We start from the raw sequence: 16,942 nt of genomic DNA, 5'->3' as shown, positions 1-16,942 counted from the left end.
TGTGTGTGTGTGTGTGTGTGTGTGTGTGTGTGTGTGTGTGTGTGTGTGTGTGTGTGTGTGTGTGTGTGTTGGAGGGAGACGATCCTGGAGGAAAAGGAAAATGGGAGTGTGGAAGACGGGAGCGTCTGCTTACCCATTCACAGCACACAGTGATCAGTCATGCACAAACACACTAAATACACCAAGGCCCCTCTTCCACCATCTCTCCGCTCCCCTCAGCCTTCTGCACTGAGCACCTCAACGCATGCACACACACACACACACACACACACACACGCCTCAGTACACACACACACACACACACAGACATGCCCTCACGCCTCAGTACACACGTGTATAGACACACACACATATTTGTCTGCTTCATGCTTCCCAACTAAACAGAAACAAAGATACAGGTAAGAAGGAAGGTCTCTAGGAGCCGTCAACCACAAATACACACTCTCTCTCACACACACACACACACACACACACACACACACACACACACACACACACAAACCATAATCTCCCTCTCCCTTTCACACACACGCACCCACAGAATCACTCACACGCTCACAGAATACATAATCTCTCGCACACGGCCCAGACAAACAGACACAGTTCATAAAAACAACCACAAACAAGAAAAGCATGCATGTACAAAGACACACAGCAGGTCCCATAGAGTCTGAGAGACTGTCAATATCAACTGGAGCAAACAGCCTGAACACACCCACATACACACACACACACACACACACACACACCTCAACCCTCCCAAAACCAAACTGAACACCATATTTTAACAACTACACTGATGGATGCCCTTTGAAGAAACCTGAGATGTTTAAGGCAGAAATCCATATCAGAAAGGTTCTGGTGCTCCACATAAAGCCAGCTGTCCTCACCTTGGGCGCGGGCGATGCCTCTGCTTTCTTCCCCAGGCTATCTGGGCTGACCTCGGGATGGTCCGTCTGCACGTGGCTCTCCAGGTCCTCCAAGCTCTCGAACTTCACCCCACACTCTGGGCACCTGAGCCCAGACATAGGCTTCTCCAACTGGGCATCCCCTGGCGTGACAGCCCCTCCCTGTGTGGGGCTCTGGCCGTTTGTGCTCCTGGTTGGATTGAATAAAGCCGCCCCCCACCATGATGTTGTAAGTTATAAAGTACTTAATACTGGAGACAGGTAACTTTAGAAAAAATGCATTGCAGATGGGGATTTAAGATGACTTGACAGCAATCAAATGAGCTATGGGTCACCTTCCTCAGGCGTCATTGGTCACCGCAGACAGACGGCCCCTCCTACCTGGTCATGCAGCTGGCGCACAGGCCGTAGGGCAGGCCGTTGACGTCCAGCTTCACCAGCTCGCCCTTGTTCTTGAACTCCTTGAGACACAGGGCGCACTTGTAGGACTTGTGTTGCTGCATCAGAGCCCCGTTGGGCGACGAAGAGGTGGAGCCGCTGCCAGCGCCCACCCCCCCTCCTCCAGCTCCTCCTCCTCCTGTTCCGGTTCCTCCTCCTCCTCCTCCTCCCCCCAGCGTGGCCCCGGCCGACAGCTTCTGCATGTGGAAGGTGCCGTGGATCTTGAGCTCCAGCGTGGAGGTGACCGTCTGCATGCAGACCACGCAGCGGAAGCCCGTGAGCGAGTTGCGCAGGTCGGGGTGCATCTGGCAGTGCTCGATGAACTCCTCCTCGCTCTGCAGTGGCATCTTGCAGATGCGACACGTCCCCGTGTCCAGACTCTTGCTGTGGGTAACCTGCGGAACGGGGGACGACAGCGGATTACGGACACTGTGTTTGTGGCATAAAAACGACCGTGAATCAGGTCAGGTCAGTATTTCTGGAAATGGTGTTCTTGTGTTTTTACTGTATGTATGTATTTTCCTATGTGGGTGTGTGTGGGTGACGTATATAATTGTTGTCGTTTAAAAGAAAATAGACTCTCTGAAGAGAGCTTTGGCTCTACGGTTAGTGTGAATCTGTCATTAGTTTCAGGATAGCCCAAATGGCGCCTGGTGATCTAAAGAGAAAGATATACGTCTAATGCTCGGACAAGAGGGCATTGGGTCAATTATACATGGCATTGAACGAGGAGAGTAAATCAGTATACACCGAGGGCATACAAAACACACATGAGAACAAATAGAAACAATCGACTCCTAGGCACGAAATGTACCTCCTAAAAATAAACCATCCTTGTAAAACAATACCACACACACACACACACACACACACACACACGAGACGACAAGCAGAGAGTGTCGGTGATGGGACGGACCTTGTGTTCGGTGAGCGTCAGCAGGGAGGGGAATCGTTCTCCACAGATGGGGCACATGTAGTGTTTGGCGGGGCCGCGGTGCGTCTGCGCGTGCTCCCGCAGGCCGCTCTCGGAGAAGAAGGTGCGGGAGCAGACGTTGCACTTGTGGTTCCCCTTGATGAAGTCGGCCTTCTTCTTGCGAGTGCCTGGCAAACAGAGAGCCAAAGTTCAGAGTCCCACCCTGTTTGCCATGGACTGAGCGATTCCACAATGTGGACAGTAGGAAATACATTATCATAAACCATTACTGCGATGGATTCACCAATGTGGGCCTACATCAGTAATACAGTCTTAAGTCAGTATAATAAGATTGTAAACCCTTGATGAATGAATTCATTCTAATTTTATATTGAGCGGGGGATGCATGCAATTCTGCAATTATTTTTGCACTGCAATAACACGACATCATGTGGTAACCAACCACTCATTTGAACCCTCCCTCTCTTAGAACCTATACGCCGGAGTGAGGCAGTGAGGCGGGGGGGCCCTTTACCCGCGTCGTCCTCCCCGGGGCGGATGTTGTGGTCTCGCAGGCGGTGGTTCTGCAGCAGGGACTCCATGGTGTACGCCGCGCCGCAGATGTCGCAGGCGTACATGGGCTCGGCGTTGTCCAGCTCCTCCTCCCCGCCGCTGGCCTCGTGGCTGTTGGCCGCCTCCCCTCCCCCCCCTGCGGCGGCGGCTGCCGCCGCCGCCGCGTTCTTCAGCATCATGTTCTGGAGGTCCGCCTGCTCCGCTGCCGCCACTGAGGTCCTCTCGGCCCCGCCCCCGTTCCCGGTGGGCCCGCCCCCGCCGCCGCCGCGCTTGTTGGAGGGCTGCGCCACGCCGTTGGGCGTGCCGTTCTGGCTGCCGGCGCCGCTGCTGTTGCAGGTGATGACGTTCCCGCCGTCCGTCATGCAGTGCTTCTCCCGCAGATGGCGCTCCAGCAGGGTGATGGCCTGGAAGGCCTTGCCGCAGAAGCGGCAGTTGAACTTCTTGCTGTGCGTGGTGATGTGGCACTGGAGCTCCACCTCGGTCCCGAACGTCTCCCCGCAGAAGATGCACTTGCGAGGCTTTAGTCCTGTGGAGAGGGGGGGGCGGGAGTCCGTTAGAGGCAGATTAGAAGGTTAAAGGTTAATACTTAATACCCTTACGCCTTTCTCTACAGTTATGTAGGGTATGGTTTTCAGATGTTCCTGTTTACATCCACTGATGCATCAATGCATCATTCAAACCATCGCTCCGTCCACCCTTACTCTCGCCATCCTCACTCTCCACTTCCATGCGTGTGTCAGCGGCTGTACCTGCGCTGATGCCCCCCGGGAGAATGTTGCTCTGGCCCAGGTGGCTGTGCTTGACGTGGAGCTGCAAGTCTGACTCCTTCCGGAAGTCCCATGCGCACGCCGTGCACCGGAACATCTTCTTCTCGTTGCTGTGTTTCACCGCCAGGTGCACCTGGGGGAGAGAGCGAGTGAGCGGGAGAGTGCAGGAGACGGCAATCGTTGCAATAGACTAACGATGTATTTGATTTCGGTAAGATGACGTTAAAAAAGAACCTGCAAACCTTCTGTTTTTATGCAAAGGACACATTAACATAATGAAGCACTGAACGAGGCGATGGCTTTACCTGTATTGACACCTTGGAGTCGAACACCTCCTGGCACAGGGTGCAGTGGTACAGCACGAAGGTGTGCATGTCCAGCAGATGCTTCTGCAGGTCGTCCACCGAGGTGAACTGCTTGTCGCAGCTCTCGCACACGTACTGCGTGGAGGTGGTGGTGTAGTGCACCGTCAGGTGCTGCAGCAGGGCCTCCTGCGACTCAAAGTCCTCCTTGTTGCACTGCGGGCAGGACTGCCGCCGCAGCAGCTGCTCCAGGTGGGACTTGAGGTGGGCCTGGAAGCCCTCGAAGCTGGAGAAGCGCTGGTCGCACTGGTTGCAGGGGTAGTCGCCGTTGGAGCCGGCCGAGTCGCCGCCGAACCGGTGACGCTTGGGCGAGGAGATCTCCACGTCGGAGGAGGCGGGGCTCAGGTCCGCCATCTTGGCCTGCCGCTTGTTGTTGGCCAGAGGGATGTTCTTGTGGTTCTCCTTGATGTGCTTGGTGAGCTTGAGCAGGGAGCCGAAGATGGGGGAGTTGGTGCAGTACGGGCAGGAGTAGACCTGCGCACAGACCATCAGAGCCACTGTTAAGTATAGATCCCAACAAAAGCATTATTCATGAAATTGATCCAAATAGAAAAATCATTAGTGTAAAAAGCATGCATTATGTTTACATGCCTTGGGGGGGGAAAACAGCTTTAAGCCACAATATCTGCGATAACAAATCTCTAAACATTGTGTACGTAGTAAGTAGTCCAGTGTGGAGTGTGATCCCTGACCTCCATGAAGGACTGAGAGGCAGACTGAAGCACCGGGGACTCCAGTTTGGTCACGCCCCCGCCTGACGCAGCCCCTCCCCCCAGAGCAGAGTTGCAGTGGGTCTGCTGGATGTGCTCCGTCAGCGACGACTCCGTCAGGAAGCCCATGGAGCACTGGTTGCAGAAGAAGGCGTGGTTCCCCTCTGGGATAGGGTGAGGCAAGGATAATCCAATCAGAGCGCAGTAATTCTATTGCGAGATCGTCACAGCTCAATTAGCTGAGGACTTTCAACATGACACAATATGGCACCAACAGAGGAAAATATGTGTCTTACTAAATAACTAACCATTTAACTAACCAGCAAATCTAAAATTCAAAACTCAAATGTTACAATTCCAGCTAAAATTGACAGACTTGCTATTTCAGAGGTTAAATAGACATATCCCAAATACATTTAAACTGAATGTGATTACAATTAAAAGGCTATGCTTTCTGGTGACAGAGAAAGGCAGACCATAAGCCATATTCACAACCAACCCATCGTATCGCTTGTATCTTATTCCAACCACGCATTCCGCATTCGGTTCCCCCTCCAACCCAGCCATTGTTTAACCCCAAGACGGCCGGCAGATAAAGAAGGCCCCCCGCCATGAATGTAAGAAATAGAAAATGGTGTTTATGCCTACCGAACCCACCTAGCGTGGTGGAGCCGGCCATGACCCCCCCGGGGAGGCAGTGGGACACACGGATGTGCTCCTGCAGGGAGTTGATGTCTCCGAACATGTCGGGGCAGTAGTTGCAGTGGAACGCCGACACGTTGGTGAACTGCAGCAGGGGGAAGGCCGCGGCCGCCGTGGCCACCGGACCCCCGCCGCCACCGCCGCCGCCGCCCCCGTTGCCCCGGTGAGCCTTGCGCACGTGCTCGTTGAGGTTGTAGAGGGTGGGCAGCGTGTCCAGACACAGCTGGCACGTGTGGCTCTGCTGGGGCTTGTCGGCGTGGATGGTCTTCAGGTGGATCTCCAGCACCGCCAGGCTGTGGAAGTCCCTCTTGGAGCAGTAGGGGCAGGAGTAGGTGACCTTGGACCAGTGCCCACCTGAGGAAGGGGGGGGGGGGGGGGGGGGGAAGGGACACAAGACGGGGAGGTTCACCAAGACGCTACCTCTCATGGTAGGATGAGCTCCACGCATCACGGTACACAGACCGTAGATAACGCCGCATAATCGCTATGGCAAAGGTAGGTTTAAACAAGGAATGATTCTGATTGGTTGAATTGGTGCATCTCCTAAATTATGTTGGCCAGAGGTATTCAATGAGTCAGTTAACAAATAGGATTCATCTTCTAATAACCATCTCATATTCAAACTAACTGGAGAACTTAAGCATGGTCAGGCGGGTCCATCGTGCTGCGGTACCTGCGGCAAGATGACCCAGGTTCAGCACCAAGTCTTCCCCGCTCTCCGCGCCCCGCCGGCGGCCTCGCTCCGCGGCCCGGCCGGTCTTCAGGATGGAGTCGGGCGTGGAGCCCCTCTCCAGGCTGGCGCTGGAGTCGGGCGTGGCCGAGCTCATGGACGCCACACTGCCCAGCGCCGGGTCCGGGCTGGCCGCGCTGTGATTGGACGAGTCAGGCTGGCGGTGGCTGTCCAGGTGGCAGTAGACATCCTCCACGGAGGGGAACTGTTCCAGACAGACCGGGCACCTGGGTGGAGGAACCAGAGGAACACAATAAGTGAGTCAATGCAAACTGGGCTTCCATGCTCCCAACACACACGCTCTCCCTCTCCCTCCCTCCCCCCCTCTCCCCCTCTCCCCCTCTCTCCAACCATTATACTGTAGACTAGGATGGCAAATAGAAAACGCTGTAAAACAAAATAACTAAATTGTTATTTTCTAGTGGTTTTCAATTGATCATGAAGAGCATTACAGCTGCTTCAGGTTTTGTAGGATTTAAAAGCTTTTATTTGAGAGCCATTTGCAAGAAACGCCAACGCAATCCGTCAGCAATTAATGCTTGAAATGCTGACTGTGCCTCACTCAGTGTTAGTTTCAGATCTTCCTCTCGTCTATTCTACACCCTCTCTTTTCAAACTCTAGCCTCTCTCCCCCCCCCCCCTCCTCTAGCGGTGGGAACAGACCCAGAGGCCCCGGCGCTGCTCCCCTACTTGTGCTTGCGGTTGGCGTGCTGCGCCTCGATGTGGGTGAGCAGCGACGCCTCGTCCAGGAAGATCTCGGGACAGTGGATGCACTGCAGGTCGGCGCGGTCCGACAGCTGGGGGTGGCGGGTCAGCACGTGTCTCTCCAGCTCGTCCGTCTGGCTGAAGGTCTCCTCGCAGTAGTCACACATGTAGAGGTCCTGGTCCAGGTCCCCCTCGCCGCCGCCGCCCTTCCGGCCCCCGTCCCGCTCCGCCCTCAGGGCCAGGTGCTCTCGGTTCTTGCGGTGAGCCTGCGGGGATGCACAGGTACAGGTACGCTGAGGTGAGCGCCGGGTTTGAGCACCGCTTTTGGTTGAGGATGTACACACACGGTCCAAAATGAACACCAGCCAATGGCAGGTGGATTTGGCAGGTAACACAATTCAGGGTTACAGACTAAAACAATTGTTTGGTCTGTCGATTTTTTGGCTGGCTCGAAAACAGTCCACAAGGAAAACCACATATTAAACCCTGCGACGATGAATCAGCAAACTAGGCGGGCCGGCGCTGAGCCAAGGTGCAACCCTGCCCTGCTGTCGACGTGTCTGTATACCTGCATGTGGCTCTGCAGTGAGGAGGTGGAAGAGAAGCCACGCTTGCACACGCTGCACTTGAAGGGCTTGCTGGAGCTGTGGAGGGAGAGCAGGGGGACACGGTGACGGAGATCACAGGGACAGGGTCTGGAGGGCCAGCTCCGCCGGCTCATCATACAAAGCACTATCGTATTCGTTGTAGTTGATAAAGGGGAAAGGACGACTGTGTTCAACCAGTTGGTCAGCAGCGGCGCTCACCTGTGAGTCTTGAGGTGAATCTTGAGATGGTCGGAGCGAGAGAAGGCCGCCTCACACTCCTGACAGCTGTACTTCTTGTCACCTGCAGCAGGCAGAAAGAAATAAGGTAATTAAAATGAATAATCTGAATAGTAGAATCATAGACATATAATCTGATTTCAATCATTTGCATCCTTGTCTTTGGCTGAACTGAACTGACCTGTGTGCAGCTTGACGTGGCGGTCTCTGCTCCTCTTGTGCTTGAACAGCCGGCTGCAGAAGGTGCACTTGAAGGGCAGCTTGTCACTGTGGATCTGCTCGTGGCGCTTCAGGTAGCTCAGACGACTGAGAGAGGAGAGACAGACAGACAGACAGACAGACAGACAGACAGACAGACAGACAGACAGACAGACAGACAGACAGACAGACAGACAGACAGACAGACAGACAGACAGACAGACAGACAGACAGACAGACAGACAGACAAAATAGTAGATTGGGGAGAAGGAAGAGAAGATGGCGTTAGCAGAGTAGGAGATAGCTTTGTCAAGTAAGGGTGAGGTAATGCAAAAGGTGGCTAGCAGTAAAGCGGTAACCTGCATGATAGCAGGTAGCAGTAAACCTGTGTGTGTGTGTGTGTGTGTGTGTGTGTCTGTTGCTCACCTGAAAGACTTGTCGCAGAACTGGCAGGGGTAGGGCAGGCCGGCGCCCCCCTCCTCCTCACCGGGGCCCAGGTCACCGCAGCCGTGCTGGGAGGGGGAGGCCATGTCCTTGCTGGACGGGGAAGAGGGCACCCAGTTGAGACCGGCGGGGTCGTCTTCACCATCTGACACAAAGAGAGGAGAGAGAGAGATAGAGAGAAAGAGAGAGATATAGAGCCATAGAGAGAAAGAGAGAGATAGAGCCATAGAGAGAGATATAGAGCCATAGAGAGAAAGAGTGACAGAGAGCCATAGAGAGAAAGAGTGACAGAGAGCCATAGAGAGAAAGAGTGACAGAGAGCCATAGAGAGAAAGAGTGACAGAGAGCCATAGAGAGACAGAGTGACAGAGAGCCATAGAGAGAAAGAGTGACAGAGAGCCATAGAGAGAAAGAGTGACAGAGAGCCATAGAGAGAAAGAGTGGAAATAGGAGACAAAATATGTAGATACCTAATTAGTTTTACATATTAATTAATAGCATCTATAAACATGTCGTTTTTTCATGTGTCGTTTATACCAGGAGAAGTAGGAGGGTGTAAGGGTGAGGAAAAACGGGACACACACGGGAAGAAAATGAGGATGTCAGACACGGGGAGAGAATGAATTAGACACACACATGCATAATAATAATCCCTCTCTCTCTCTCATTCTATCTCTCGCTCCCTCTTTCTCTCTCAACAGCAGCAACATCTAAATAGAAAGCTCCAAGAAGTATGTATCCCGACGGAGCTCAGAAATAAGGACACAGTGTATTTTCTCTCCCATCACCCTCCCTCTGGGGCCGTGCCTCGTTCCATCCCTCCCTTCCCCCCCTTGGCCCAACCACCGTCACCACCCGTCCCCAACGCGCAGCCCAGGGGACAACTGGAGATCCAGCTCATCATATTTTCATTAGTGTACTGGCAGATTGAAATGGCCAGGAACTGTGATCAGGGGGGGTGGAGAGAGAGAGAGAGAGAGAGAGAGAGAGAGAGAGAGAGAGAGAGAGAGAGAGAGAGAGAGAGAGAGAGAGAGAGAGAGAGAGAGAGAGAGAGAGAGAGAGAGAGAGAGAGAGAGAGAGAGAGAGAGAGAGAGAGAGAGAGAGAGAGAGAGAGAGAGAGAGAGAATTGGTTGAAGTAGGTTGTCCTTATAAACATAGACCAATAGATAGCCTGGGGATAAAACCTTCCAGGGAACACAAGGACACGAAGCGTGTTCCCTTAACTTCAACCCATGCAGGGTTTGTGTGAGCGTGAGCGAGAGAGGTAGAATGTTGTACAGCCTGGGCTGGCGTACAGCGGTTAGTAAAGCTCGTAGTGATGAATCGATTGGTGGGAAAATGTAGGCGCTGCGATGAGCAAATAGAACATCGCAGGGGGCTGGGGGTAAGATAAAAATGATGAAAAAATAAAAAGTCAAAGCATGAATTATAAATTTGTCTGGGAGCGAAAGGGAAATGAGGCAGGGCTTAAGAAAATATAGAGAATAGAGATGTCAACACGGAGCCCTGTAACAGAAAGAAACTTGCGGGGGGTGGAGGTAGACAGAGAGAGAGGGAGGGAGACAGACACACACACACACACACACACACACACACACACACACACACACACACACACACACACACACACACACACACACACACACACACACACACACACACACACACACACACACAGGCACAAGACAGAGAGGATAAAAGATGTGACATGAGAGGAAAGGAAATAAATATAAAGAGGGTTATAGAAAGAGCTCCAGTGCTCTGGAAAGGTGACTATGTTGTAGTCCTCTATGATGGAAGGGATTGGCTTCATCATGAGGCAAGTATTTCGGGGAGAACTAATCTGCTGAAACTTCCGCAATCTACCAAAAACCCTCTGCAACCTCTAGTCCTGACGCAGAGAGGGGCAGTTCAGTTGTTTTTAATATGTTATAGAGGAGGCGATCTAGTAGTCATTTTTCTTGCTTTTAACACACTTTCTTTGGTTAGTTTGGATTTTATTTTACTAGTTTCCTGGCAAAGTACCTGGGTTAGACGGCCCAATGTGCAGTGCTCTCAGGATAATCTCTTTTTGGCCAGATCTCCCAATAGCTACATTTACACAGTCTTTAAACCAAGTAAACTCTTTCTATTGGATGTAGTGGTGCGATACATTATATCTGTAAGAGTCACCAAGTTATAATTAGATACACAGAAACACAAATTACAGCTGGTGGCCACAAGCATGATGCCTCTCACCTTAAGGGGAACTGTCACGCTTGCTGTTTTCTAATACCCAGCACTGCCGCATACGCATGTTGCATAACAGTGGGGTGTGCTTCATCAACACATTTTCTAGGAACATTTGGCGGAAAAAGTTAGACTAATTGACCTCATTGTTCTGGGATTTGAATTCCTGATGGGTTCGATCTGGAAAAATCACGTGGCTGTTTGAACTTCTCTCCATATTCACGTGGAGGGGAGATGACGTTGCTGACCAAGATTGTTTAAAGACACAAGAGGATAGGTTTTATTTCATTTTGGCTTCTGTTTGCGTGCGTGTGTGCGTGCGTGCATGATGCAGATACCATATATAAACTTGGTATCCCTCCTTCTCTCTATGCGTCAGAGGGGATTGACTGAACAATGACCAGAGAAAGAGAGAGACTCAATGGGGCCCCAACAAGTCTTTGAGCTTACTCTCTCACAGACACATACCCGCATTCTCTTACACGAGATACGTTTACCCAAAAACAAATACTCGCATGCATTCAAAATACACACACACACACACACAGAAAAAGGTTTTCTTAGTTTGGGTATATTATTATGGAAAAAATTAGGACACTTCTGGTGACAATCAAAACTAAGTGATTTAATTTTTTTTGTACAGATGTTCATCTTTTACGGAAAACACGTTTAACTGCAAGTCGTGGAATGGAATGCTGCTTGACATTACGGAAGTGAGAGAGACGGACAGAGGGACAGAGGGACAGACAGACAGGCCGAGAGACAGACAGACAGACAGACAGATAGATAGGGGCGAGTGAGACGAGGGTGAGAAATCACTTCAGGGGGTGGAGGAGGGGGAGGGGCTGGCGTAGGATGGAGGGGGGGGATTATCATCATTAAAGAGCCCTAATCCTCTGACTAGCGTGGCTGGCGCTAAAATGGAGGATCACACGGCTTTTTAACGGTGCCTTTGTTGGACCGCCGCATGGGGACCCCGCAAGACAAGGCCGGGCCGCAGACTGAGGATGGGGAGGGGGGCGTTGGTGGGGGGGAGACGGTGCAGGCCGCAGAAGGAAAAGCTGGAGCGAAAAGTTAAATTGGAAGAAGCCTCGGGAGGAGAGAAGACATGGCAGGTGATGGGCTCGGGGGTGGGGTGGGGGCGGGGGGCGGGGGGTTGGGGGAGGCAGAGAAAAGGCAGCAGAAGAGAAAGAAAGAGAAGAGAAAAGAAAGAAGAGACGGAGACGGGGGACGGGTGGAGGCCGACACACACTGTGTGTCCTAACCCCCCCCCCCCCCCCCCAACCCCCCCACTTCCAAGAGGAGATCCACGGAGAGAGAAAAAACGAAGGAACTGTTGCTAATCCCTCCCGCTACACCACTACCCCTCTTCAGCCCGCCCCCCACACACACACACACACACACACACACACACCTCCCCCGTCCCCCTCGCACTCTCCCAGAGCCGCGGCAGTCTCCCTCGCACTCTTCGGCCTCCATCCGCTCGCTGGCCTTTCATGTAGCTAATCATTACAGTTGTAGTTCCTTCCCTTCCTCGCCGTCCTCCTCTCTCCCTCGCCCTCCTCAGAGGGCCCCGTCTATAGGTGCGGCGTCCAGATGGACGTGGCGCTCTGAACTCGGGAGAGGAGGCGGAGGGGAGGAGGAGGGAACACCGGGGTGTTTCATAATTAGAGCGGGAAGAGGGGGCCGGACGCGCCCGGCGACCCGGGATGTAAACGGACCGCCGCAGGTCCACCTGGCGGAGAGCAGATGCGCGCGCCAACACACCCACACTGCCCCCAGTGTGTGTCCCGCTCTAATGGGCCCGGCTGCACGCGCCACGCAGAGGAGGCCGCGCGCCGGAATGCTCTAATGACGAGACGGCGGCCGCCCTCACACACACACACACGGTAACGCGAACACTGATGGCTCCATCTGTCCGTCAGACCTCTTTGATGGGTGACTCAAGTTCAGAGGCGACCGGCTGGACTGAACACCAGAGAGAGAGAGAGAGAGAGAGAGAGAGAGAGAGAGAGAGAGAGAGAGAGAGAGAGAGAGAGAGAGAGAGAGAGAGAGAGAGAGAGAGAGAGAGAGAGAGAGAGAGAGAGAGAGAGAGAGAGAGAGAGAGAGAGAGAGAGAGAGAGAGAGAGAGAGAGAGAGAGAGAGAGAGAGAGAGAGACCCAGATCACGGTGTGCAAGTGCAACGCACCCATCCTCACTTTGAAGTGTGAATACAAAGGGAGGAGAGGTGGGGTGGACCCCCCCCTCCCACGCTTTAAGCCACAGTGCGTGTGGCATTCGTGATTGAATGCCTGTTATACTGTTGTTAATATTCTCTGTCTCTTGCTCCCTCTCTCTCATGAAGCAGGGTTCCACCTTTGTAACGGGCAATCTGCTCGGACACCCTCCTTCCCCAGCTGGGCCTCCACTGACCTCCCATTCCTGCCTTCATCCCCCCCTCCCTCCCTCCCTCCCTCCTCCCTCTCTCCCTCCATCACCCCCCAGGCCCCCTCCCATGCCCCCAGGCCACACACATAACATGCAAACACTCATAACATTCACACACACACACACACACACAAACACACCCACCCCAGCCTCACCATAGGGGGCAGAAAAACAACTTCCCCTTTGGTTCACGCTGGGCAGTGCGGAACATGCACACCTACTCGGACACACATATGCACATGCCCACGCATATACCAAAAACACTCGGGATTGGTCATGTTTGGGCATACAAGGCTCTGCCGTTGGGAATCGAAGCTCAGAATACTGTGCCAATGTAATTGGGTGCCGGAGATCTCACACACACACACACACACACACTTGCAACACTAGCCCTTGCCTAGAGGACCCATAGTCCTTTGCTTCTGTACTTCTGGGCCACATGGGACACAGTCTGTTAGGACACACACACATGCACTGCAGCAAGGACGATAGAAATGACGAAATGGCAGACTGTCCTGGGTTTGAGCCCTAGAGGACAGGACAGTTGAACACACACACACACACACACATTCTGTGCATGCTGTGGGGACCCTCACCTTCTGCCCTGGGAATGGGTCCGGCTGCTTCGGACACTTTTGGGCGCCAACTGCTCCATATGGGGCAACGTGGATGCACGAATGTGTGTGTGTGTGTGTGTGTGTGTGTGTGTGTGTGTGTGTGTGTGTGTGTGTGTGTGTGTGTGTGTGTGTGTGTGTGTGTGTGTGTGTGTGTGTGTGTGTGTGTGTGTGTGTGTGTGTGTGTGTGTACGAATGTGTGTGTGTGTGTGGGAGGGCAGAAGGTGAGGGGCAGGGGGCGGGACAAGGGGGGCTGGCAGATGACATGTTTACCCCCTAACACGCGCGCACAGATACACACACAGACTCTAACATCTTTGCAGCATATACAGTACATAAAAGGTGTGTATTCTAGTTGCGTTCTCACACAACACAGTACAACAAACCTGATTCTCAGCACGCTAGCATGTAGCCCCTGGCTGTGTTGTTAGAACGCAGTTATGCTGCCAAAATGTACCCCCCTCTGCAATACAAATGTGGGTCTGAACCGGCAGATGCACTGCATTTGACTCCCCGCTCAGCAGACACAGAACGAGGGTCTAGACACGAGCTGGGATAGCTGTAATGTTGGGCGCATCCTAGCGTCAACTGCGTACTGTACTCTGCTCTTTGGTGGAACAACCCATGCACACTGATGGGAGGACATTAATCGACATCTTTGTCATAGAGAATGATCCTTACGATCAATCTGTAGAAAAAAACAAACATGCACGGATACTGTCCCTCAGGAAGCCACCAGTTCTACACGAGTTCTACAAAGAGCAAAAAAACTATGCCGGAGTTATGATGCGTACACACTCACACACACAAACACACACACGCTCACACGTGAAGTTATGTGCAAAAACAAACGTGCACACGCATTCACAGGGCTGGCATCTGCTTCCTCTTAACACATCCTCTTTCTCACACAAGGATTAACCCCTATATCCTGCTATGTTGTGCCACCTAGTGCTCCATAAAATACATCTACAGAGCCCCCTTAATGAACCTATTGTGCTTCATAAATTCCCCCAAAACCCCCCCCCCCCCCCCCCCCTCTTCTGCGTTGCTACCTCAGAAATAAGAACCAGCTGGTACACAGAGGGTTAGACTAACAAAAACAGACTCCACAAACATAAACACAAACATAAACACATATTCACCGATACTCATGCAGGCTAACAGATGGCACACACACACACACACACACACACACACACACACACACACACACACACACACACACACACACACACACACACACACACACACACACACACACACACACACACACACACACACACATTCATACACACTCTCGTCAAAAGAGTGGCCAGCTAGCGGCTATTCTGTCTATTTATAAAAATGAGGATGGTGGACAGAAAGACAGCTTGCTAACCTAGAAACACACTCACCTGAGTCAGAATCAGGCACACTCATGAGCAGAGAGATAGATTATAGTATATATTTCCTTATGGTGTGGATCCATGCCTGCGTTGATGTAGTTGGGTGAGATGCGGAGGGGAAAACGTCACTGTGCATCGCATTAACATGCAGATCTTTAATTATTTTCTCACCAAACACACACCTGAGTTCACCGTTGTGTACTTGGGACTTATTAATAAGTCATTCAGGCAGCTGGAGCTTGTTGTTCAAAACACACACGTACGAATGTACAAACAAACTGGCTTTTATGCACCCGTTACAAGCACCAAAACACACACTCGCATATGGCTACTGCACCCAGTTGACAAATAGGAGAGAGAGAGAGAGAGACAGGCTGATCGACAGAGACAGAGAGAGACAGACTGGTCGACAGAGACAGAGAGAGACTGATTGGTCGAGAGAGACAGAGAGAGACAGACTGATCGAGAGACAGAGAGAGACAGGCTGATCGACAGAGATGGAGAGAGAGAGACTGGTCGAGAGAGACAGAGAGAGACAGACTGGTCGACAGAGACAGACTGGTTGAGAGACAGAGAGAGACAGACTGATCCAGAGAGACAGACTGAGCCAGAGAGACAGACTGAGCCAGAGAGACAGACTGAGCCAGAGAGACAGATTGATCCAGAGAGACAGATTGATCCAGAGAGAAAGATTGATCCAGAGAGACAGACTGAGCCAGAGAGACAGACTGAGCCAGAGAGACAGACTGAGCCAGAGAGACAGACTGAGCCAGAGAGCCAGAGACAGAGGGAGCGAGCCGGATCCCTAGGGTGCGGTTGGGCTGTGGGGGTGGGGGGTCCTCTGCCCAGGGGAGGGCCAGCAGCAGGCTGCGGGAGGCGGGTACCTCCAGCCCACCGCTCCCCTCCGCCTCGCCTCAACTCAGCTCCCTTCTGGAGGACCTGGGCCCCCCGACGGCCCCCTACACACACAACTACTCCTAAAACCCCCAGTGGGTAGAACACACACACACACACACACACACACACACCCACACAGGGCCCCCAGGGAAGGGGCAGAGCAGAGCAGAACACCTGGACCTGCCATTAGTGACACACTCTGAGAGGAGAGGCACAGACGGTGGGAGACATGGAGAGAGAGAGGGAGAGGATACACATGGGGATACTCACGTACACACACACACACACACAATATGTGAACTCGCAAACGAACGGTTACTGAGCCGTTTCTCGGGCCCTTCTTTTTAGGTTGACGCTGGAATCTGTCTGCCATTAACATTACATTTCCACAAAATACATTCATGTCGCACCTCGGTGCGTGCTGATTCGTGTCTTTCCAGCGGAGCCGGACCAACCGTGACAGCACGGGCATGCTAAGACTGCGAGCAGAGGATCGCTGCTGAACCGCCGCTGTTCCTTCGCTCACCGTGTAAACAAAGACGGTGAGCAGCATTACAACAGGGGCTTGGAGGCCCGTTTGTTTTGCTGTGGGGAGGTGATGGAGTTGTAGGGCACGCTCTGAGGATCACTCTCCAATGTCGTAGTGTGAGTGGGTGTAAGGGACACAGTTTATGTGGTAACCTGGCACTACAATGATTTAAATTGAATGCATCATCTTACTTTTCACACAACTAGCTTTTGTTAATTGTATACAATTGACAACATTTATATTAGATATTACCTAGATTAGAAAGCACACGAAAGATTTTGAGGGGCATAATAAGAAGAGAATGCATATTCTATTTTTCATGTCAAATTATATTAAAGTCTGAGGCATCATTATAAATCAATGTATTTTATTTAACACCTCTATTTAGGATAGGTAGGCCAAGGTCTTTCACACGCAGATCCCACACGGAGATAAAAATAAATACAACTGAAGGTCCGTAGACTTTGATTGACAGCCACTGTACCGGAAAAAACTGCCACTTTAGTGTACAGAAACACACATTTATTCTCCAGCCACCTGGCTGTGTGTGTGTGTGCGTGTGCGTGCGCGCGCGTGCATGTGTG

The 16,942-nt window shown here is 52.3% G+C and overlaps 1 protein-coding gene across 6 annotated transcripts in view; it reads right to left on the bottom strand.

Moving 5' to 3' along the window:
• Window positions 1–16,942, bottom strand: part of znf423 (zinc finger protein 423) — a 110,706-nt gene that overhangs the window by 50,718 nt on the left and 43,046 nt on the right. For 3 of the 6 annotated variants that reach the window (XM_030366954.1, XM_030366956.1, XM_030366959.1), the window contains exons 4-17: window positions 8,257–8,419; window positions 7,814–7,938; window positions 7,615–7,696; window positions 7,377–7,452; window positions 6,794–7,074; window positions 6,047–6,330; window positions 5,320–5,727; window positions 4,654–4,835; window positions 3,905–4,435; window positions 3,582–3,732; window positions 2,795–3,358; window positions 2,263–2,447; window positions 1,290–1,741; window positions 891–1,098 (exon numbers count right to left, since the gene is read on the bottom strand). In XM_030366954.1, the coding sequence (XP_030222814.1) occupies window positions 891–1,098; window positions 1,290–1,741; window positions 2,263–2,447; window positions 2,795–3,358; window positions 3,582–3,732; window positions 3,905–4,435; window positions 4,654–4,835; window positions 5,320–5,727; window positions 6,047–6,330; window positions 6,794–7,074; window positions 7,377–7,452; window positions 7,615–7,696; window positions 7,814–7,938; window positions 8,257–8,419 (3,692 nt within the window). The remainder of the gene's footprint in view (window positions 1–890; window positions 1,099–1,289; window positions 1,742–2,262; window positions 2,448–2,794; window positions 3,359–3,581; window positions 3,733–3,904; window positions 4,436–4,653; window positions 4,836–5,319; window positions 5,728–6,046; window positions 6,331–6,793; window positions 7,075–7,376; window positions 7,453–7,614; window positions 7,697–7,813; window positions 7,939–8,256; window positions 8,420–16,942) is intronic. The other 3 variants (XM_030366957.1, XM_030366960.1, XM_030366958.1) reach the window with 2 other exon arrangements.

The sequence above is a fragment of the Gadus morhua genome, chromosome 9 (genome assembly GCF_902167405.1).
Source record: "Gadus morhua chromosome 9, gadMor3.0, whole genome shotgun sequence".
Classification (NCBI taxonomy): Eukaryota; Metazoa; Chordata; class Actinopteri; order Gadiformes; family Gadidae; genus Gadus; species Gadus morhua.
This window is presented reverse-complemented; position numbering and strand designations above follow the sequence as displayed.